This window comes from Amblyomma mixtum, chromosome 5 (genome assembly GCF_055824585.1).
Source record: "Amblyomma mixtum isolate Tamu chromosome 5, ASM5582458v1, whole genome shotgun sequence".
Taxonomy (NCBI): Eukaryota; Metazoa; Arthropoda; class Arachnida; order Ixodida; family Ixodidae; genus Amblyomma; species Amblyomma mixtum.
In genome coordinates this window covers 150881337-150905850 of record NC_143016.1, presented here as the reverse complement: position 1 = coordinate 150905850, position 24514 = coordinate 150881337, and the positions used below count along the sequence as shown (strand labels likewise).

Sequence of the window (24514 nt, the reverse complement as noted above, 5' to 3'; positions counted from 1 at the left end):
TTAATTCATGACGTATTTGCATGAAATTTGAGCACATTAGAAGTAATTTTGTCAACTCACAAAATTTTAATGTTTCGAATGTCATATCGAGTATCATAGATACAATTTCGCCTGAAACCTTCGTTATTGTCTCGACGTTTTTAACGTTTTTATGTCGAGCTGCTCGTCACTGATTGATATTTTGCCCTCGAAACAAGCCAGAGGAGCGATACCTCAAAAACCAGAGGGAAAGAAGAAGAAAATACTATACAGCGGGTATGGCTGCGACTATTCCTGCGGCGTGTGCTGTGCATTCAGCATCGTCGAACTTCGGCGTCTCCGGAAGAGATGGACTGTATACCGGGTCATCTTCAAACGTCAGTGGTGAGCCTGACCCTCCTCTGTCTGTCCTGATGTCAAGAAAAGATGCATCGGCTACGGACAATTCAGCTTTCGCAGGGCCATCTCGGATCCAGAACAGTCCCTCCGCTACAGTTCCTGCCCCTCCCGGAGACTTGCAGCAGTCTAGCGCGTTGGTTCCCTTTGGTGCCCCGGGGAAAGTCGCAGGGAAAAGAACCGGCCGTTCAAAGAAGCGTTCACGACCCGATCCCCAACAGAAGGATCAAAGAAACCTACAACTGCTAGCAAACGTTCATAACCGCACCGTCTACAGAAAATACTGCAGGAGAAAAGCCGTTTGGAATCGGCCTCCAAGAACTACGTCACCCCCTCAATCAACGTCAGATATGCCACCATTCCAGAAAAGCCATCTTCCGAAAAGCGTTTCTTCTAGCAAAAGATCACGAGACAAGCTGCCTGCTTCAGGATGCTCTTTGATCCAAGCTGCTACGTCAACTAATAACTCATCCGTAAAACCAAGAAGTCACTCGCTAGGCGAAGCAGTCGTGCTCGAGGCGGCTAATTCGCATACGTCACGCAGCACGGGCCGAGCCGGACACCGTCGATTTCCGCGTCACAACGCGGCAGTCCAGACCACGAGGCTTTCTAACGCGGCCAGGAGCGGCGTTGACACGACACACTGCAGAGCAAAGCTTCGCACCGCCGAGAGTGGGCCGAACGAGTGCGCTCACGTCGCCTTGCTCAGCCTTGCCTTGTTTGGTGTTACGTTGTTGTGTTCCTGGGCCTTCTACGCCGTTGGCGACGACGCCCTCCGAGGCAAGGCGTTAGGCAGGAGGCACGGTAAGAAGAGTGACATTGAACTCGCAACCGTGGCCCCGCAGGACGTCATAGGCGTCGCTATGCGCAAAATCCTTCACGACGAGCGGCCTCTCGACAAGACACCCCGGGCGCAAGCGTCCGTGCGCTCCAGCACGTGGTGGTACTTGAACGCTCCCGCGAACAACACCACGCTGAGTGTACTCGGAAATTATGATTAACTCAAACTTTTCTCAAATATCATTTACGTTTACATTTTTGTATATGCGGATTACTCATATGTTTACTCCTATAGCTATGTGGTTCCTCCTTTTGCCCATTTTAATTAATTTATAGTTACTGTAGCGCATTTCCAGAGTGATTATTGTCTCATGTTTCGCCTGTAAGCGGAATCCGTTTAAAATCTTACAAACGAAATTAAAGGACTTGAAGTTGTTGCTTTTGCGCACCGGCGCAGAGAAGTGTTCTTTCAGAGGCTGAGCTGGAAGGACCATGCCTTATAGTTGCCGTATTTGTTTGCATATTGGTCGGTACGTTGTATAGGTGGACGCCCTAACTTCGGGAGCAGGAATGAAAAAAAGAGGCGGAGCGTCGTACGTATAGGCCAACAAAAGGAAGATGTGAGTCGCACTGTACTGAGCATGAAGGCCGGTCGTACCGTGGAAAGCGAGAGAAGACGCCAGAGGTAGATGCCTTCCTATATTTTATCCAGACACGTTCGTGCTACTGCAGTGGAAAAAGCGCTAATGCAACTTTCTCCATTATCTGAAACACTTTTCGGCGACATTGAACTCGGTGTACCAGTAGAAGTAGTAGCAGTAGTAGAAGCAGTAGTAGTAGCAGTAGTAAGGTGGTAGATGTGGCGGCGGCGGCGGCGGTGGTGGTGGCAGTGGCGGTGGTGGTGGTAGTGGCGGTGGTGGTGGTAGTGGCGGTGGTGGTGGTAGTAGTAAAGTGGCTTATCGTAAACATACTCAAGTGAAGAAAAAGATGTTGGCGGTCAATTTTTCAACACCTCCATGATTAAACATGATGGCTTACTAAAAAGTTGCTGGGAACGGTCGTCGACATACTTCGAGGCGTGACTCGCCGCGCTCCATTACAAAGGCGTCATAGAAATGACGCCACCGCAGTTGATTTTTCACGGGCATAAAAAAATTTGGAAGGGTTTCGGGACTTTAATTTGCGCTTTTGTCAACAGCATAACCATGTTTCCGCGCACAAAAAACGCCGGTAGTGTTCCCGACGAATAATCTAGCCGTTTCGCATAATTCACTATCGTTACGTGACGGCAAGCCGATGAAAACTGGACGACATGACGGATGGTGACGACATATTTTAACAGCTACAGGCCTAGCGCGAGTACTCCCGTCGCGCCACTGCCCGCTTCGTCTTCCTCTATTCCGTGACAATATTTCCCTTTGATTGCGCCTAAAGGGATACTGAAGGGGTGTAAGAAGTAAGGCTTGATCGATGTTAGTGTCACGTGGTAGCAAATATGCCATGCACCACGAAAACAAAGCTTCAATAAGCCAGAATATTGCGTAAAAGAGGAGTACACGTGGCGCCACCGCTTGCGGATTCGCACGGCTGCCGATGTATTTATGCGTTTTCTGGACGGACGCATTGTCGCCGTCAATGGGTACATACAGCCGAATTACTAGAAAAGCAGCGCGGTGAGACTAGCAGAAGATTACGTGGCGATCGATGGTCGATCCGTTGGGAAGTACAGCCACTTGATAAGTTTTGAATGCGGGATAAACGCACTCTTGCAGACACATGCATGCACGTCATCAGCTTGTCAGAAGCGACGCGTGCGCGCGACCTTTGATGTTGTGTGCACTGTGGAAAAGCCGAGAATTGCCACTTGCGTGCACCATCACCCCTCATTCGGTTCATAAAGAAAAAAACTTTCCCAGCGCGGGCCATCCTGTACGCAGTATGTGAGGGGCCGGCACGCAAGACAGGATATTTGCACTTTTGGTTTGGTTTGGTTTATTAGGGTTTAACGTCCCATAGCGACTCAGGCTATGAGGGACGCCGTAGTGAAGGGCTCCGGAAATTTCGACCACCTGGGGTTCTTTAACGTGCACTGACATCGCGCAGTACACGGGCCTCTATTACTTCGCCTCCATCGAAATTCAGCCGCCGCGGCCGGGATCGAACCCGCGTCTTTCGGGACAGAAGACGAGTGCCATAACCACTGAGCCACCGCAGCGGCTATTTGCACCTTTCATTTCAGTGCTCGTTCTGTGGCGAAGCTGCAGCATACAGATGCGATATGCAGCTATTAACTGGAAACAACGGTATACGCGCTTCCTCGAGACAAATGTTAAACCAGCTGATGCGTGTTCAAAATTGTGCATGCATTCCCTGTCGACAGCTATAGCCGGTAGGCGGCAGACTACTGTTGGACGGATAGTGTCCTAGTGCTTTTCAGCTTTCGACCCACGGAAGCAAATTACGAACAAAGAAATCACGACGACCAAAGCAGAATCAACCACGAGGATAGTGATCGTACTGACTGTATATTTAGTCAACAAACACGCGATGCGATAGTCAACAGCACACGTTGTTGTTTGATGAGAAATGCGCGTGAAAGTTTTAGCTGAGATGTGATGGTGGATGAAATACGTTAGCGCTAGACTGCTGCGCGCATGCTACTACTGAAGACCCCTCGAAGCTTACATGTATTGTAGACTTCAAGACAGTACACAACGCATCGAAGGCCGCACGATCACGTCGTGGTTGCCGATGTTTATCTGCCTGAGCGCGATCAGCAATTTTACACTCTTCGTCCGCACTCGATAACTTCACGTAGTTTCAATTTTTTCAATTTTATTTCAATTTATTTTTTCATGTACACTAGGTATTTACTAAGGTAATCGCTAATGGAGTCAGGACAACCTTGGACTTCAGTCAACCAAATGATCAGGCAGGCTTTCGTAAAGGATATTCGACAATAGACCACATTCACACTATCAATCAGGTGATAGAGAAATGCGCAGAATATAACCAATCCCTATATATAGCCTTCATTGATTACGAGAAAGCGTTTGACTAAGTGGAAACCTCAGCTGTCATGCAGGCATTGCGGAATCAGGGTGTGGAAGAGTGTTATGTGAAACTATTGGAAGATATTTATAACGATTGCACAGCTACTATAGTTCTCCATAAAGTCAGCAATAAAATTCCAATACGGAAAAGTGTCAGGAAGGGAGACACGATCTCGCCATTGCTCTTCACTGCCTGCTTACAGGAGGTATTCCGGGGGCTGGAATGGGAACAGTTGGGGATAAGAGTTAATGAAGAGTACCTGAGTAATTTGCGATTCGCTGATGACATTGCCTTGCTAAGCCACTCAGGACAAGAACTGCAAAGCATAATCAATCAGTTAGACTGGCAGAGCAGAAAGGTGGGGCTAAGAATTAACATGCAGACAACCAAAGTAATGTTCAACAGCCTAGCAAGGGAACAGCAGTTCGCAATTGGTAGCGAGGTGCTAGAAGTAGTAAGAGAATATGTCTACTTAGGGCAGGTAGTGACCGCAGATCCGGATCATGAGAGGGAAATAACTAGAAGAATAAGCGTAGGATGGAGCGCATATGGCAGGTTCTCTCAGATCATGAATGGTAGCTTACCAATATCCCTGAAGAGAAAAGTATACAACAGCTGTATCCTACCGGTACTCACCTATGGGGCAGAAACGTGGAGGCTAACAAAGAGGGTTTAGCTTAAGTTAAGAACAACGCAGCGAGCTAGGGAAAGGAAAATGATAGGTGTAACGTTAAGAGATCGGAAGAGGGCGGAGTGGGTGAGGGAACAAACGCGGGTTAATGACATCTTAGTTGAAATCAAGAGGAAGAAATGGGCTTGGGCAGGGCATGTAATGCGAAGGCAGGATAACCGCTGGTCCTTAAGAGTAACGGAGTGGATTCCAAGAGAAAGCAAACGTAGCAGGGTACGGCAGAAAGTTAGGTGGGCGGATGAGATTAAGAAGTTTGCGATGATACAGTGGCGGCAACTGACAAAGGACAGGGTTAATTGGAGAGACATGGGATAGGCCTTTGCCCTGCAGTGAGTGTAGTCAGGCTGATGATGATGATGACATGGTGAGGGCCGAGGGAAAAAGCCAGAGATGGTGGCTTGACGTGCCCCTCGGCCGCTACATTGCAGGGCAGCAGGTAACATATAAATGTTCTACACAAGTAGCATCCCAAAATGCAAAAAATAGTTATCAAAAATGATTTGGCGCATTATTAGAAAAAATGACAAGGAATGAAGTTACACAAAAAATGGTAACAAAAAAGGAAACAGAAAAATACATGTCATCGAAAAACACGAATTCGGTTATTAAAATCAGGTCAACACTATACGGAAACGAAAGAGATAATGAAGCAGTGAAGAGATAAAGAAGGAGTGAAAGCACGGTGAAATCTAAAAAGTAGCACATACATCGTGTATATCTTTGCGGCATGCTCGTGATACATGAACTTTTGCAGCATGAAACTTATTTAAAAGACGGGGCAACGTGTTTGCTAGATTATGTGCGCCATATATTGTGCGGCATGTTGGAATATGCCACAGTTCGCTGTGTCTGCTAGGATAAACTTGTACATTTAGTGAAAGGTGTGCCGTGTCACGCAAGTAATTCATATTTTGTTTTATGTCCTTCTTATATGTTTCCGCTAGCCTAACATTATACATTTCAGATACTTTTATGGCATTGAACTGGTGGAATAAATCGCATGTATTTAAATCAGAACCACCGTTTAGTACTGCACGCAGAGCCTTCTTCTGTAAAACATAAATCTTATTTTTATTATTACCTGTAGTTGTTCCCCAAACTAAGTGCGCATAGTTCACTTGGGACATGAAGAGCGAATTAATTTAACTTTGCATGGAAGTAAGTGACGATGCCGGTTAATGATACCTATGACACGAGAAAGCTTACTGATGACAGCGTTAACATGATTGTCCCAGCTTAGCTGGCTGTTGAAATGAACGCCTAATATCTTAATATTGTCTACAACCTCTATCGTTTCCAAACCTAGCTTAAGATCGCATGGTAGAATAATGTTTTTATATTTTTTGGTTTGAATATAATTGCCTTAGTTTTAGTTACATTAATTTTCAACAGATTATTAAGGGACCATTGATGGAGTGTGCTTAGTGTCCTATTGGCCTCGTTTATCACATCTTCACATGCGCTTGATGAGAAGAACAGCGAGACGTCATCTGCATACATAACACACTTCGCATGGAGGCATTGATTAACGATATCATTGATATACAAGTTGAAAAGAAGCGGTCCAAGGATACTTCCCTGAGGTACGCCAGCAGTTACTTTTTTTACTGAGGACCGACAGCTATTAATACCAACAAACTGAAAGCGATGTGCAAGATATGACGCAAGAAGCGTGTGAATACGACCCCTGAAGCCGTAGTTGAACAGTTTTATCAAATGTATATTGTGACTGATGTAGTCGAAAGCCTGCGAAAAATCTATAAAAACACCAAGGGCAAGTTTCTTTTCCACGAAACACTGTAAGAGGCACTCTTTTTGGCTTAGTAATGCTGTATCGGTAGATTTATGTTTGATAAAACCAAACTGCGAATCTTATTATGTTGGTGTTTGTCACAAAAGCGTGATATTCGCGTGTGGATAATTTTTTCCAGACTTTTAGAAAAGATTGGCAGCACAAAAACTGGCCTACAATTTGAAACGCAAAGCTTATCCCCTTTCTTATACAAAGCTGTCACCTTACCACTTTGCATGCGCCGTGGGAACACTACGTATTCCAAACTTAAATATATGTGCTAAAATTGGGGCTAGAATATCTAACACATGCTTCACAGGCCGTATCTGCAAATAATCCGCATCGTGGCATCTGCTGTTCTTCAGGTTCATGAGTGCAGTGAATATTTCGGAAGATGTAGTTGGACTTAGATACATAGAATCGCTACTTTGACTTATGCGGGCATCATATGACATGTCTGACGAACTTTGGTATTCTCGGCTGACGAAATATTGATTAAACGCCTCTGCTAGCTCCTGCCCATTTACACTTCGTCCTTGAATAAGTACTTCTTGAGGAGAGCTAGTCTGGGGTGTGCGTAAAACAACGTTGTTAATCTGGTTCCATAACTTTCGAGAATAACCGTGGCATGATTCGATTTTGCCGTAGTAATACGAATCCCTATTGAATTAGAAATGTTATAGCGCAAATAAAGACACGGACAAGAGAGACAAAACACACACACACACACACAAGCGCTAACTGTCAACTGAATTTATTCGTCGAAAGCCACACCTTTTATAGGCCGAAGGATCGCGAGAGAAAATGACTCTTGTCCGTGTCTTTATTTGCGCTATAACATTTCTAATTCAAGATGAACTACCAACTCGCCCAACAGGAAGTTTTATTGACGAATACCTAGCACGCCTTAACTTTTTGTTTAGCTTATTTCTGAGGACTTTGTATCTTGCTAATAGTTCGGGATGGCGGGTATTATTGAAGTCGTGGTACATTTTTTCTTTAGACTGTATCTCCTTGAGCAACTGTGACGTCATCGACGCCCTTTCCGAGGTCTTACGTGCGCTTTGTACGAGAAATGTTCGGTGTAAAGTGCTTTAAATTTATCAAGAAAGCTATCATAAGTGGCTTCCACGTCTGTCATAGAGAGCACGTCAGACCAGGCTACATCTGAAACAGCCTGTCTGAAAGAAGCAAGGTTTTTCTCAGTTATCGCTTGATAAAAGCAAGCACGAGCTGGTTTTTTCTTCATACCTAATCTCACCCCTAGCAGTATTGGGAAATGGTCACTAAGGTCGTAATGAAAGACAGCGGACATAACGCTATTTTCATCAAAATTAGTAATAAAGAGGTCAATGAGTGATTCTGTATGCATAGTAACTATTGTAGGCGTACCAATTGTGTTAATACAGCCGTTTGCGGAGAGCAGCAAAATAAAATCTTTTGCTGTGCTGCTATCGGAAAGCAGGTTCACATTAAAATCGCCGCCTAGAATGACACTGAAGTTGTTAGAGTTCACAAAATTCAAAAATACGTAAACGAAAGAAAAGAATTCTGCAGTGCGGCCATCAGGAGGCCAGTAACAAACCGCAATAATGGTACGGTCAAAATCTAAGCAAACCATTTCGTAGTCGGAAGTGACACAACCAAATCTTGGTACTAGGTCAATTTATACACTTTTTTACTAAAGCACAAACACCGCCATCACGATTTAAGGATCTGTTCATGAAAAACGAGTTGTACCCGTGCATATTAATTACTTCTTCATCACAAGAGTACCAGGTTTCCGTAATCATAAACACTTCAAACTTTAGTTTATGAAACAGGTACTCAAGATCAGCAGTTTTAATTACGGCAGACCGCGCATTCACATGGAGACGACGAAAAGACGTGTTTGTTAATATTTGGTTACATTTTACTTCATTCATCATGAATTGATTGCAAGCTTCTGGACTGTCATATTCGTTGATAAGACTGCGCACGTCAAGATTGATCAACGTTTGCTGCACCTTGACCGAGTGGCCCGTGGTTCCATACTTTGCTCTACTTCGCTTTCTTCGTTTTTTTTTTGGTTCTAGTTCAACGATGTCGTTGCTATCGTTGTCCCAGGCGAAAAAAGAACCATTAATTAGAACTTTATCATACGTCAACCTCACTTTTTTTTTCCTGTCACGATTTTCTTTGGTTCGATTCCACAGCTTTTTCCTTACCTCTCGGACACTTTGTGAAAAATCTTCTCTAATCGAATAGGTAGATCCTGTAAGTTTGGAACACTGCTTTAAAATGTTCACTTTATCACGGTAGTCTAGTAATCTAAAGATCACCGGTCTATCTTTGCCTTTATTGTCTGCCTTTCGTCTACCGAGTCGATTTATTCTTTCAACACCTAATACAGTCACGTTTAGCTTATCTTCAAGAATATCTTTTGTTAGTATTGTCTGAAGTTGGTCGTCAGACTCTTCTTTTTGCTCCTTTATGCTAAAACAATCAGGTTTGATTGTCGGCTTCTATTTTCTAAATCATCAATTTTTTTTGTCATTACTGACAGCTGCTGCTCCAATTCAGTTACTTTTTCTACACATTCCATGACTTTTTCCTGAAGGCTTCCATCTCTTCCAGCTTCTTCTCAAATACGTTGAGCTTCTGGTTTGTTACATTTTTTTTTCCTTCTTTATTTCCTGTATGTCTGCCGCAATCAACTTCAATTGCTCCGAAATTGAATTATCTGGTCCGGGGTTCGCCTCGATGTCGTCCCAGCAACAAGAATCGCAGTGAAACACATAAACTACACATCAAATCAAGCACGGGCCGTGGGCACGGCAGCAAAAGAAGGCAAACATTGTTGCTACGCAGGCATTTTCCGTAGTGTCTGCTCACCTGGATGAAGGAGACAAAAGGGTTTGTAGCCCTCATCTTGGTACTGCCGCCGCGCTCACTGCCGCGTGCTTCGTGACTCGCCTCTTTTATACAGTCCGGTGTTGCTGATGCCGATGCTCGTGCTGCTTCCGTCGACGAAGCAGTGGCGCCGCTGGGAAGGCTGTGGTAGAAATCTTGGAATACGGCCGGATGACTTGACGTGTTGACGGAATCGATGCAAGCAGCCGCAATGTCCGATAAAGATGCGTAGTAGTGCGTCGGTGGCTGCCCCACCAGCAGAGGCAGTAATCCAAGAAAAACCTGGATGAAGAAGACAAAAGGGTTTGTAGCCCTCATCTTGGTATTGCCGCCGCACCCACTCGCACCTACGGAGCCTATTTCTACCGTACTTGTGCGTTGCAACGAGACGCAGAGACACGCAATGCATCGGACAACACTTGCCTTTCGCTGGGATGTGAAGTATAGTAGGGCGGAGGGATGGATGTACGGACGGACAGATGGATAGTGTTAAGATCAGCAAACCAGGGTCTGGGAGGAATTCCAAGAAGACAAGAGTCATGCAACAAAGGTGCGGCGAGGAACAGCGGCGGCGGCGTCAGGTGGCCAAGCCTGCCCACCGGACGCCGGACGGAGTGACGCGGTGAAAGGTCACGCTGTTGATTTTACTCGAAAGGCGACTGCGACATTGACAGAGGTCCCGCGTTTTGGACGTCAGGCGGGGGCGTACAAGGCCCTTCATTCACCTGCTGGGAAACGCAGCGCAGTTCCTTTCCCATGGAGGCACCGATCTCAACATAGTGCTGAAGTCGACACGACAGCCTTCGATGACGTGTCTTTCCCCCCTGTCCACCGGCTGGGAAACAGCGTGGAATTCATTTCCCACGATGGGGCTGGACCTGCCAATTCGACACGACCGAGCTGCTCGAGAGCGAGAGAGTTCAGCACCGCCCCATGACGTGGGTGGTACCGCCAGTGCCCACAACTGCCTATCTGATTGGACATCGATCTCCGAACTTTATTCCCCAGACAGGGATCTGGGGAATCCGTAGCCTATTTAACGGGATGTTGTTTTGTGATCGAAGCACTCCCGTCTTGACTGTAAATATGTAAAATAAACCTTCTGTACAGTTTCCTCCATATCGGAGTTCGACCCCGTCCTTCGGAGCCGGGACCAGCAGGGCTGAACGAAGCCGTACAGCCTTTTCCTCTAACGCTTTCAACGAGAAAATCTTCAGTGTCGCTTTTGATCTCTTCACAAGGAGGCGCGCGAACAGTACCTGTGAAAACTTAGAAAAACAGCTTGTTTAAAATTAAAAACGCATCTATTGGTTTAGGCAACAGTTCAAGCAAGCTTCACCAGCTCGTTCCAGACCATGCATGCGAAGCTTTGCTTGTTTTTGTCTCTGATCTTTTCTTTTGCGGCTTGTGATCATCGGCTCTCTCTAGAGCTCGTTCTCTAGAAAAGTCTCTAGAAAGCTCTCAAAAAATTTAGACGTTGTGCAAGATGACTGTCGTTCGCCGATGACCCTTATCTCCAATGTTCGACGCTGCCTTTAGGTTGAGCGCGGCGGAAAGGGGCGGTGATTCTGAACTGTGACGCTGCCTAGCGAAATTGTTTCTATCACCGCGGTCGAGCTGTTCAGTTCCTTATGACGCAAATTAGCCCCAATAAATCATTGCAGTTTCTTCAATGGCCCGATTTTCTCTTCTCTTTGACCGTGCCTGACGTCACAACCACGTCACAATTTTATTTGTGTTTTATTGTGCCATACATAATTGCGTGTTAAACTACGGCTTTCCCATAGCCATAGGGACGTTAAACCTTATAAACCATGGCGGTTTATGTGGTTTAATGTCCCTCAGGTGATGGGGACGCTGTAGTGGAGGGCTCCGGATAATTTCGACCACCTGGAGTTCTTTAACGTGCCCTCACATCGAATAGTACACGGGCCTCTACCATTTCGTCTCCATCGAAATGCGACGATCGCGATCGAACCCGTGTCTTTCGGGCCAGCAGCCGAGCACCATAACCACTGAGCCACCGCGGCGGCTGCTCATGAAATTTTTGATTAAAATGATGTAGTAATAATCGACTAGTTTTTCGTAACTGTTCAGCTACTTTTTGGCGGCTGTAACTGATCATTGAAATCAGTTGCATTTCAGATGAGTTACTTGTAACTGTTCTCGGTCACTTCTGTTATTTAGCGAGTACAAGACTGCACTGTGCTATATTTTTCCCCCGGAAATCTTAGTTGTGAGTACAGAGATATGTTTATCTTCTACGTGCTCTTTGATCCTAATTGTTTGCGCACTGCTTGCCCTCTTTTATGAAGCACAATTAGCCAGGTCAGCATGTCGTTCCCCTGCTCGGAAACGGAACTAAGCCACCCATCCCCATTCCCGTGAGGCGGAAGAAATAGTCAGAGAAGGGCACTCTATAAACACTGCTGAGGAGTGCATGCTGCTGAGATTTTTTGTTGTTGCATGTTGTGAAGAAGTGAGCGCGAAAACTACAAGAGGGACAAAAGAAATAAAATTTTCTTTCCTGCTCTTTTCCCTCCCTCTTCTAGTTAGCGCGCTCACTTCTCCACAACATCTAAATACCTGGCGGAGACAAGTTTAAAGAGCACGGCTGGCAGCATCGATGACCCGTCCTTGGATGTGAAGCTAACCTAATCGTAAGAACGGGTCATGAACCGGGTTCCCATCACTCTCACTGCAGACCTTCTTCCGTATAATGTAGAGGGCAGCCGTTTTTATAGTTTCAGCTTCCGATGGAGGCGAAATACCAAAAGCACCCATGTGACGTTGTGTTCGAACATGTCAAAAAACCCAAGGTGGTTGAGATAAGCCCGTAGCACTACGTCCATCATATCCCAAAGCGCTGGTCAGATGTCACGTTAAAATCAATCAATCAATCAATCAATCAATCAATCAATCAATCAATCAATCAATCAATCAATCAATCAATCAATCAATCAATCAATCAATCAATCAATCAATCAATCACTCAATCAATCAATCAATCAATCAATCAATCAATCAATCAATCAATCAATCAATCAATCAATCAATCAATCAATCAATCAATCAATCAATCAATCAACTTTGTCCGCCCGCCACCGTGACTTAAAGGCCGTGGCGTTCGGCTACTGAGCTCAAAAACGCGGTATCGAATCCCTGTCGCAGAAGCAGCATCTCAATTAAGGCGAAATGTTAAACCGCCCTTGTGCTGCCAGATGGTAGTGTACGTTCAATAACCCTAGGTGGTCGAAATGAACCCGGGGCAATTATCTGCGGCGTCTCTCATGGCCTAGCCCATGTCAGATTTGAAACGTTAAACGACATACACCATCCTCTACTAGCGCTCTTAATATTGGTCTGAAAGATTGCCCGGTTCTGTATCTTCTCAGAGTCAGCCGGCTGTGCTGTGTCTTCGAAGTAACTTGTGCGTCATTATGGCGTTAATCTGTGTTTAAGAGAAATTGAAGCGCCTGCGAAATATCTTCGTGGCAGCCCGAGAAGACCTTGGCCGCATATGTCCGGTTAACAGGGGGGCTCTGCTGTCTATGGGGGAACCGAGGCCGACGCAAATGGCTGTCGGGAGCGACCGCTTGCGCATTGGTATCTTAATGGTCCCTGCTTACATTGCAAGCAGGAAGGAATAAAAAGCAAGGATTCTTTTTATGGTGCGAAACTGAAAACGCTAATAACATCGTCGAATGGGCGGCCTGGCTGGCATTCTTCACCTACACTTCGTTGCACATACCGTAATTTACCGACTATATTCCGCACCCCGTGTATAGTCCGCAGAACTCAACAGTAACTGGGAAAAATTGATCGTACGCACCTGGGATGCACTCGGTAGGGTCCATCAGCAAAAGAAAATGTTAATTTCTTAAATATTAAGGCGGGCACACAGCTATGAATAAATTTTTTTTTTATTAATGCGTTAGCATTAGTAGAGCCTGTGCAAGCTGAGATAGCGACCGCCGAGACATGCGGCCACGTCGGATATAAGGAACAAAGTACACCTCCTCCGCTATACGAAGCTTAGTGTGCCACCTTTCATATAACGAACTTCCGTGTGTTAACCTCGGATATAATGAACTTTCATGCGTTAACCTCGGATATAGCAAATGTTGACTTCGGATATACCAGACCTAAGTGTACCACCTCGGATATAACAAAATTTATCTTGTCAACCTCGGATATAACGAATCTAAGTTACCACCACCAGATAAACAGAAAAAGAGCAATAAGTGTGTGTGGTCGAAAGGAGCGATGCACTGTGTTGTAAAAATGAAAATAAAGACGTATGTAACGATCGTGTGGAAATGTATAGGTAAAATAATCAGTACTAACAGAATCAGCAGCAAGAGAAATTGCTAAACGCATTGAAACGATCCACCGAGAATCGCTTAAGAGGTTTTCTACATGAAACGTTCTGTATTCTTGACCACGTTTCTACACCCGTTGACTTCGCCAGCTTCTTCCCTGCGGGGTCAAACCCCCAGAAATGGATGAGTTGAGGAAGTCGGGCGCCCAAGGTGAACGTGTGCATTTTTTTCAATTCAAATAACTTTGAAATCAAGCCCTCAATAAGGGCCTGTAAGCTAATGCCAGTTGCGTGATAAACAGCTACGGAAGCACTGCGAAGGTCCTATCAGTAAAAAATAAACAACAAAGTCAAGATGATAATTATGCTTGCCATGACTTGTTGTAAAAGGCAAGTTTGTAGACAGAAGTATTATTTACTGCTCCCCTTCTGCAGACAGTCTGTAAAACAAAGGAAATTATTCTTTTCAACACGCCTAGTCACTGAATTGCATGCCGGATATTACGGTAAGCCAGGGGCGACTCTTCGTCGTTTCCCATAAGCGCAGCCGCCATGTCAAGACCGCCCCATTGTAGTAAGATGCACCAACGCGGTACCGCAGGTAGATTGTAGTATCCAGTGCCAACGGCGCCGTGGGAAATAATTTCGTGGCGATATTTTCTGAAACGGAGCCTGTCACCTTAGCCTCTTTATTTAATAAAGCGTTTCTGTCCGGCATCTATCCTGATATTTTGAAGCTCGCCAAGGTAGTCCCTATCTACAAAAGTGGGAATCCTAATGAACTCGGAAACTATAGGCCGATCTCAATCCTTAGCTGTATCAACACTCTCTTCGAAAAACTATTGGCTAAAAGAATTACGCAATTCCTGACTAAAAATGCAATTCTGTCAACGTCCCAACATGGTTTTCAGAAATTTAGATCGACCACCACGGCTGTGCTTTCTATAACTGACTCAATCAATGAAGCACTCAATAATAACAATATTTCTGCTGGTGTATTCCTGGATATTAAGAAGGCATTCGACACTGTGGATCTCGATATTTTATGCAAGAAACTAGAACGATATGGGTTCAGAGGTGTATCACTCGATTTCTTTAGAAGCTATTTAACTGGGCGACGGCAGTGTGTTATTATTGACGAACACGCGTCAAGTTCGCGTTCTATTTCCGTAGGTGTTCCGCAGGGCTCAGTACTGGGGCCTATACTTTTTACACTCTACATAAACAACTTACCCGATTGCCTAATAAATACCCGTGCCATTATGTACGCCGACGATACCTCATTGTTGGTGACTGCTAACTCCGTTGAAACAGCCAAGCATATTTTAAACTCAGAACTTCAGAGAGTCAATAAATGGTTTTTAACAAATAGACTCACTTTGAACATAGGCAAGACTAAATATGTTATATTTGCATCCCCTTATAAAAAATACCAGAATACCTGCTCCGCAATATCGATAGGAGATAAAGAAATTGAAGAAGTTAAAACTATTCAGTACTTGGGTGTAACCTTAGACGCTGCATTAAACTGGAAACCGCATATCGAAAAATTGCGCAGCAAACTATCTTATGCATGTTTCGTTCTGGCCAAAGCTCGGCGACATTTCGAAATACACACACTAAAAACAATATACTTTAGCTTTTTCCAATCCCAATTAACTTACTGTATAGAATCATGGGGGTTCACTTACATCACTTACATTGAACCTGTTTTACGCCTGCAGAAGCGGGCACTGAGAATAATGACTTGCACAACACCGTATACGCCTTCTCGCCCTTTGTTTTTTAGACTCCAAATAATGCCGGCATTGCAGCTTCGAGATTTTCGCGTTGCACTACTCGTACTAAGAGTCCTCTCCGGCACCTCCCCCTTTCCTTTGAACACATTCCATAGAGCCCCAACTAACAGCCGTTCAGCAGCACAGGGAAGATTTCTGGTTCCTACATCTCGCAATGACTATGGCCAGCGCCGCTTCGAGTATCAAGGGGTAAAAACTTGGAATAAAATCCCCTGTGCAGTCTTTGCAACGTCTAACCCTTATATTTCACTTAAGACCTTTTTTCTATCACAAATAATTACCTGATTTACAATGCAAATCGCTTTGTGATTGTTTCTTATTATTCTCTGTAGTGTCTATGTTGGGTTTGCCATTTATATGTCATTGAATAATCACTTCTAAGGCAACTGCGTTTATTTTGTGTAAAGAATGCTGTTCCTGCCTTCATGTTTTTTTGCACACTCTTCTATTTTTTTTTGTAGTGAGCCCTCTTGTATTTCTGTATTGAACCCTCTTGCTTGTACGCTTTGCATTTTTCCACCATTCTTATGTGTATTATTTTGGCATGCATATAGAGAGCATTTGTCCTCACTAATATCTTTGCTTTTATTGCATGGATCCATAACTAGCCTTTGGCTAAGGATCCAGACAGTGATGTTATGTACTGTGCTGAAGAAATGATAATAAAAAGAATTGAATTGAATTGAATTGAATAATCGAGCCGGCCTCTCCGGCTCGATTCCTTCTGCAGTGCTAAAGAGTGGCAAAAACAATATTACCCGTAATCATGCCGTTATACGTGTCAGTCACTCATTTCGATGGTATGAAATCAATGAGCAAGGGAAATACTTTCTTAAGTTATTCGCAGACACACAAGAGCCCCGGATATGCATGTTCAGCGCTTATTATCGGTGATTATCGGTTATTATCAGCGCTTATTATTGGCAGGTTGGAAGTACGCCCAACAGATATGTCTCTTATTTAAGCTCAACTTGAATGATTTGAATGTTTATTTCGCTTTTTGCCTTACAGAAAGCGTGGCTGACGAAATAAAAGCGGTTCGCAATAACCGCTCGACGGGCTCCGTCACCCGAAAAAGTCGACGATGACAGCAATGGCAATTCTGGCGGCATACAAATAACAATTCACATCTCAAACAAAACAGATTGTGCTGTAAGGCAGGTAGGGAGTAGATATAGTAAACAGTGACAAGGAAAGAAAAAATAACGGTCAACTTATGCATTTCAGTACTAACATAACCTAATCAATAAAAGTTTCACGAAGTGCACGGAAATACATTTTGTTTATATTGTTATAAAGAGAAGAGTTCAAACATCTTGGTAGTATATATATCAGCATAGCAAAACCCTGATTTGTTCTACATCTGGGTACCGAAAACATTTCAGTGTTTCGAGTGGTATACGGCGTGTTGTGTGGCACCAGCTGCACAATACGGGACAAAAAGGGGTCATTTCTTGCCGTCTGCTTCTTGTAAAAACAGGCAAACCTGTACTCAAACAACCCAGGAACTGGAATTATTTTGTATTTTATTCGTGTGGGACGAGTTGGGGCGTCATAGCAGGAATTTGTAATGACTCGTAGCATTTTGTTCTGTTGAAGAAAAAGCTTTTGCAAATTGGACACTGTGGTATTTCCCCATACCAAATAACAGTACCCTAAGTATGAGAAAAAGAATGCATTGTAAAGACCAAGTTTTGTTTTTGTAGGTAAGATATATTTATTGCGAGAGACGATACCTATGAATTTAGAAAGTTTGATGCAGACCTTGTTTATGTGAGCATCCCATGACATTGAAGGGGTAAAGTCTACGCCAAGTGATGTGAATGATTGAACATATTCAATTTGTGTGCCACTGAAAAAGATAGATGGTGCATTCCCTACCAACTTGCCCTTAGCATGAAATATCATCACTTTGGTTTTTTCCTTGTTTACTGACAAGGAGTTTGAGGATGACCATTCCATCAGAGTAGTCAGTACTATGTTCGCTGAATCGATTAGTTGATTAATATCAATGGTGGAGCAAAACAAACTGGCGTCATCAGCATAAATAATAAATTTTATCTCGTTGTTTATATTAGGGATGTCATTTATATATAAGTTAAAAAGTATAGGACCCAAGAGACTACCCTGTGGCACGCCATTTGAAATTTGTAGGACATCAGAGCGGCAATTACTGATGCCAACCTATTGTGAACGCCTGTGGCACGCCATTTGAAATTTGTAAGACATCAGAGTGGCAATTACTGATGACAACATATTGTGAAGGCGAGGACATATAGCGGTCTAAAAAGCGTACCTCGCCATTCTGCGGAAGTTCATGTTTTTCCTGTGAAGTTTTTCCTGTCAAGAAGGCGGGCGCCGCCCTTGTGTCGTGTGCACACGCGATGTGTATGCCTGCATATTGTTAAATGTTCCGGACAATAAAGCCAGTTGTTAGCAGCGTTTGAGTTGGTCGTGTCTTCCTCCTGTGTTCTTTTTTTGCGTTACCTTTTTATTCAAGTATGTGCCACCAACTAGCCCAGCAACACGTTTTATTGAGCTATATTCGCTATATGCCTTTGTCCTAAATGCAGGGAACCGCTTTACTGCCTCGTAACTGTAAAAGTTACGTAAACTGCAAAAGTTTCTTTATGAACGTTTGCGCTTGACAGCGTAGGTTCAAGGAGCTGTAGGCGTTTCCTGTGCAAGCGTTACGTTGTGCATGTTCACAAAGACCCGTCAACCTTCCCAGGAAGCAGAGAGCAGATTTCAACCATAATTCGATCGCTCAAGAAAAGCAGGCAAGATTAGCCCATTGTGACGAGAAAAACCACTACACGCGTTGAGAAAGCTGACGGCGTCGATTTAATATTTTCGAGTAAAACCACGCGCACAAGGCAGTGTCTGATATGTAGGACGGCACCGCAGCGGTAGCCTAGTGGTTAGCGCGTTCGCTTCGCAAGCGGAAGGTACAGGGTTCGATCTCAAGTGCCGCTAGGTATTACCTACCGTTGTTATAATGTGTGAAAGCTCTGCTCTGGCCTGGTGTCCCGCCTGGTGGCCTGGTGATTTGGGTGAAATACTTGGGCAATGGGATTTTTACCCACCATTGAGTAAAACAAAAACACCTTGTGCCATGGCTCTCTTTGCCCACAGATTATAGTGCAACATAAAAATTCATGATCATCATCATCATCAACAACATACGTAAGACGGCTCAAAAGTCGATGTTGAGAAGTATATTTCCATCAATAAAAAGGTGGCTCTGAATTCTGATTTTAAAAAGGAAATTTTGTGTCAAAATAATTTAATCGTTTTTACTTTAATAAGCCCAATATTAATGCAACACACAACACGCACACATGGCTAGTGCACTGTAAAGGCACTGAATGCAATCTGCATATATCAAGAGAATATTCTCTATATTTAAATTAAATAAAACATAAATCGCTATATTTAAATTAAATAAAAACATAAATCGCCCTGCTAAATGCACACTGTACCAGTGTTTTGGATTGAGGTTGTGCCATGTTTTTCCTCTCAGCTTGTACCATTATTGCGAATTTTTCTTCACAATTTGTATTCACATTGCTCATTTTAAGGCTCAAATAAACAATTTAAGAATTGCTTACTGACGGTGAAGAATCAAGAGATTTATGGATTACGAATCAGGAGATTTCATACATATTATAGACAGCTATTGGTGTTTTTCTATTTTGTATTTTTGGTGTTGTGTAGTTTGCGGGCATATTTGGGCACTATACCTTTACTGTAACTGGTGCTTCTGTTCTGCCACTTTTTGAAGATTTTGAAAGTATTCGCTTTTCGCTGTGGGTGAGTATTTCCAACAATGTATGCTCTCAAGCCTTGCGACAGCTGTATATAGGTCTTATCAAGTTGTTTGTACAAAGATTTTAGCCTAGGTGGTCAACGAAAACTTTCTGGACAAGAAAGTGAATTTAATTGTACCTGCGTCACGGAACCGCGTTCTGCTGACTTGTGCTCCAACGCGCGTATTTACAGTTTTTAACGTAGCCTAAGTCGCTGCGCTTTGTGACTGCCCGAGGAAATGAGTATCCGAGAACCTTTCAATACGAACAGGTAGAGAGAGTCACTGTTCTTCATTATTTTTTTGTGCTACAGAGAATTGAGGCTTTCTATCGACGCGCACAAAAATTTCACTTGATTAAGATCAACTGCACATCATACTAGTTTAAAGAAACAAACGTTGGAGTATATGTATCGGTTATTTCATCTGACTGATAAAGCGTATGTGCTGCGACATAAATCATTCCAACGTCGCAGACGAAACTAACTTCCCATTGGTACCATGCAGGGCCTTTCGTATAAGGACGGAACTCCTAAATGCGACTTGCGACTTAAGAGTGCGAGCGAATGAGCAGTAAATGCCATGTTTTAGCTGAATTTGTTGGTTGTTATGTTTCCTTTGACTTCAACCTTTCGAAACTCCAGATTTTACACTACACACTAGATACTTTTCAGTAACCGAGAAAACGAAATAGTCTGGTTAGTTTTTTCTTCATTTTATTTTTAAGTACATATGTGAAAAAGTCAGAGGTGAACCAAGGCTTCGTTAACGAAGACCTACAGCTAACCACAGTGCGTAAACAGGACTGCATGTTTCGCTGTGGAGGTGTGCCAAATGCGGAAACATTGCTTAATGGAAAAAAAAGCGGTTACGACACGGTAATCACGGAATAAGATGAAGAGTCGCAAAATATGAAATTGCTGGCTAATGCCTTCCGGTTCTTTTAGCGTACAATACCGGCATTGCACAAGCGGGAGCGGCTGAAGGTCAAGCAATAATAATAAAAAAGCACGAAGACCGTTTTCAGTGGTGGGACTACAAGAAAAAGACGATGGGCAGCCTAGGCAGATTACGTGCAAATATATTTCCGCCGCCAGAAAGACGCAAACCTGGCGATGCGAAATGATCCTACGGCTGCCTAAGGCTTCCTTCACGCAGGAGAGGTCCCGAAAGCGTTCTTATTCCATGCAGCTAGATGTTGCTTATGTTGCTTAACTGTCAGTGGTTGCCACGGCCAAGAGCACGACTTGGCAACGGAGTATAAAATGAGAAAAAAAGCACCGCTTTGCAGCCGTAATGTCGTCCGGTATGGCCAGGGTGGCGCCGCCGACTCTTTGGCAGGTATAAAGTCGCGCTGCCGGTGGTGAGGGCCAAGCAGAGAAAAGCGCGTTCAGTGTCGCCTCGCTGCTTGGATAACACCGTCGCAATCTTGCCTGGCTGCTATTTTGGCCGTTCCGAACTGCTGGTATGCTTCCAAAGGTACGCACTGAACTGGGACTTAACCTTAGATCTTTGTGGCCTGCGCTGAATCACTCGGCAGACTGTTCAAACGACGGGCTTTTGACAGCAGCTATAATTCTCTGTTTTTAGCCTCCATGGCATGCCCAATTGAAAGAAGAAAAGACGTTTTGCAGGCTGACCACTGAAAGTTAGACACCTGTTTTTATGTTCCTGAATTAATATGTCTTTGAACAGAACAGAAGTTGACTATAGTTCCCGAAAAGTCACGAGTGAGGAAGTTGCTGTAGAAGTCAGCAAATTAAATTTCTTTAATTTGGTGGCACCCTGTACTCCTTCGAGCGATGCCGGCCTTTGTACTGCGGTCTTTGCCTGATGCCTTGTTTCTGTCCTAATATCACAGTCCCTAGTGTCTCTACGCCGCCACGGTGGCTCAGTTGTTATGGCACTCGGCTGCTGACCCGAAAAACGCGGGTTCGATCACGGCCGCGGCGGTTTCATTTCGATGGAGGCGAAATGCTAGAGGCCCGTGTACTGTGCGATGTCAGTGCACGTTAAAAAACCCCGAGTGGTCGAAATTTCCGAAGCCCTTCATTACGGCGTCCCCTGAGTCGCTCTGGGGCGTTAAACCCCCATAACCAAACAAAACCAAACCTTGTGGCTTTACATGATGCGCATGCTCAAGGTTCGGAGGCCATATATGAGCCTAGTAGCTGGATGGCTCTTTCATGTGCAGCTGGAAACATGTCAGTTGCTCTGCATTGCTCATATTTCATAACGTGCAGTGTTTTTGAAATAAGTAGCGAAGAAAAGTAGAGAGGAGAGCAGCAAGGCCACTCTACATGCTTCGTGTGGCGGCGCTTCTACCACCTTAGATTCATTAGACAGCGATTTAAATTGTCCTTGCTTGGTGTCGCAAGTGATAGGAGGCGTCACGGGATATTTCTGCCACTATGGTTCGGAGAATGTCGAGGTCGTTCGATGTGAGGCTGAGGATCATTTTAAAAGCGTACTACGGTCGCATCCTCATGTGAACGAATGCCTGTGTCCCTGCTGTGTAGATTCAAGTGGTACTCGCCTGTCTGGCGGCCGGAATCTACGCGCACCGACCAGTCCGCGTCGGATACCAGGGCCGCGGCGGTTATGTACCTCCGGCTGCTGGCACCCCTCTACGAAGATACGATGGCTATGCATCCGTATGTATACCTTTTGTTATGTGAAATGCAGGAAAGTGTACATTGATTGTCGTGCACTTTGCAGTAAGGGTATTCGTGTAGAGGACCAAAGACAGGCTCAAAGAGATATCGAAGTTTAAATATTAAATAAGCACTTAAATCCACAGGCGATAAAAATTCGGTTCATACCTGCGGACACCAAAGACAACATGCCTTGTGATGTAATTATGATCCTGGGCGTGCGCATCATATGGCAGATGCAAACAGCTTCGAACAGTGCAGCTTTTGATGCCTGTCCTCCACGTGAATAATTTTGATTCTCTGTCGGAGTTTACTGAAGCACGAAAGATGCAGAAGTTTGTGGCAAGTTGGGCTTCGAGGTTGAAATCACTACTGCATGCATGACGAACTGCTCAACACGGCTAAATTAAAGTTAACCTGCACCTTTGATAACACCCAATGAATGTGGTGTGTAGGTTTTTATTATTATAGGCCGAAATCAGGCAATGAAGAAAAGAAAGTACCGGGGTAATCATAAAACAACCTGTAGGGCTGCTGTGAAATGACGTGATTAATTCTTCGCACGGGAGCAATTTTGTTTTTGTGCACATATCAACTGTGCCTAACTAGGACGAAGATGATATAGGAGTAAAATTCTGCTTTGTCAAACTCTAAACGCTAATTTCCTGGAAAGTTCTGAGATTGTCTTCCGGCCGTCGGCTTGGTTATAAGAAACCCCGTGGCCCACTCTATGCTTCTGTGGAATTAAGAACAACAAGGGCGAGCTTATTCAGCTCAGAAAAAAAAAGATATTTTCATAGAAATTTCTAAGAAGCATCTATACCTTGCTTTTAAGTTTTGCGATCTCGGAATAGCGCAAGAAAATCGAAGCCAAAATCAAAATGCGGCGCATGGCCGTATATCCCAGTGTCTGTGTGAGAATAAACGATTACGGCAAACCATTATCATATAATCAAGGTCGTGTACTTCCGCGGAATTCGTCGTTCTAACGGCGTTTCGCGACTAAGAAGAACTTCGTTGCTGGTTTTTCAGCAAATGATACTACAAGCATAAGTATATGTATTGTACGCATAGTAGCAGAAGCGTGAAAATCAGGGAATCAAACCACAATCCTGATGCGTCACATGGAATGAATTGAACATGTGACAAGGGCGGAGATCACACATGAAAGCAGTGCAATGTTTCACGACAGATATGGGCACCTATGCCGGAGCTGTACAGGTAATCTTGAAAATCAGTCTTAAGGGCGGTTCCCGTAAGTTCAAGCCCCTTTCAACGCTGTACCAGCCATCTACAAAATAAGCGCTAAGCGCTTAAAATGCCTGTTTTTTGTTTTTCACTTTCAAAGAAACCGCAGCCCCCACAGCCGTACAGCTTTGGCTACGACACAGTGGATGAGTACGGCAACCAGCAGTTCCACAGCGAACGAGGAGGCGCCGACAACGGGAAAATTGGCTCCTACGGCTACCGGGACATCAACGGTCTCTACCGGCGTGTGAACTACGTGGCCGACGCCAACGGCTTCCGAGCCACCGTGGACACCAACGAACCAGGCACCGCTTCAGGGGCCAGCGCGGACGTGGTCTTCAACAAGGCGCCGGTCGTGGCTCCAGTTCCAGCTGGCGCAGCAGTCTATGTCGCAAGAGGCGTCCCTGCACCGTACGGGACAAGGCTTCCAGGACCTCATTTTGCGAACAGATACGGCGGCTACCGCAGATATGGGCGCTACCCTTACGGCCCAGTTGTCAGTGCCTACGGGTACATTCCTTACAGGCGTTACGGCTACGCTCCTAACAGCCCCGCTTACGGCGGGTACTCCTATGGAGGACATGGTTTTTACAACTACGGCGGAGCCGAGTACGCTACTAGGTACACACCACTTGGATATGGTGCGCCCATCGGATACGGAACATGGCCAGCTGGATACTACGGCTACAAGCGTCGTTAATGCTGCTGTACGCTACATAGACAGTTGATGAACAGTCGAAGCCACTAAGGGGTCGAAATGTGCATCAAGATAGTGCCATTAAATATATATTGCTAAATAAAGGAGGTTTAAAATGCAATGTCGGTGAGTTTCAAGCTACACTGGCGCAAGGCAGCGACCATGCATTTTTTTTTGCTGTCACAGCGAGCCGATGCGATGTCGTTGTTTTCTGAAGCTAGCCCACATATGTCAAGGCAACTGAAAATGCCAGAAATGTTTGGCATGAGATATGCGGAATAAATATTAGAATTTGTTTTTGCTCAATAAGCAATAGGTAAAATTATGTTGTAAAGGTTTCATGCTCTCCTCCTCTCCGCCTCATGAGCCATTTTCTCTTCCCCGCATGAGCCAATGCAGCCAT

At 44.6% G+C, this 24514-nt stretch overlaps 2 protein-coding genes across 2 annotated transcripts; one reads left to right on the top strand and one right to left on the bottom strand.

Moving 5' to 3' along the window:
• Positions 1-16943: 16943 nt before the first annotated feature.
• On the bottom strand, positions 16944-17495 carry LOC149344152 (uncharacterized). Its single transcript, XM_089542564.1, has one exon. It carries the CDS (start codon positions 17493-17495, stop codon positions 16944-16946), a length of 552 nt encoding a protein of 183 aa, XP_089398690.1.
• A 3410-nt stretch (positions 17496-20905) lies between these two features.
• On the top strand, positions 20906-24114 carry LOC149344151 (uncharacterized). Its single transcript, XM_089542563.1, has 3 exons — positions 20906-20991; positions 22032-22166; positions 23515-24114. Exons 1-3 carry the CDS (start codon positions 20980-20982, stop codon positions 24112-24114), a joined length of 747 nt encoding a protein of 248 aa, XP_089398689.1. The 5' UTR covers positions 20906-20979.
• Positions 24115-24514: the final 400 nt, after the last annotated feature.

What these genes read in the sequence shown, in the direction of transcription:
- LOC149344152 (XM_089542564.1), bottom strand. Translation starts at nt 17,495, where the DNA reads ATGTCATGGGATGCTCACATAAACAAGGTCTGCATCAAACTTTCTAAA.
- LOC149344151 (XM_089542563.1), top strand. An exon ending in GATACGATGGCTATGCATCC is followed by an intron (nt 22,167 to 23,514) that starts GTATGTATACCT and finishes TCACTTTCAAAG; the next exon opens with AAACCGCAGCCCCCACAGCC.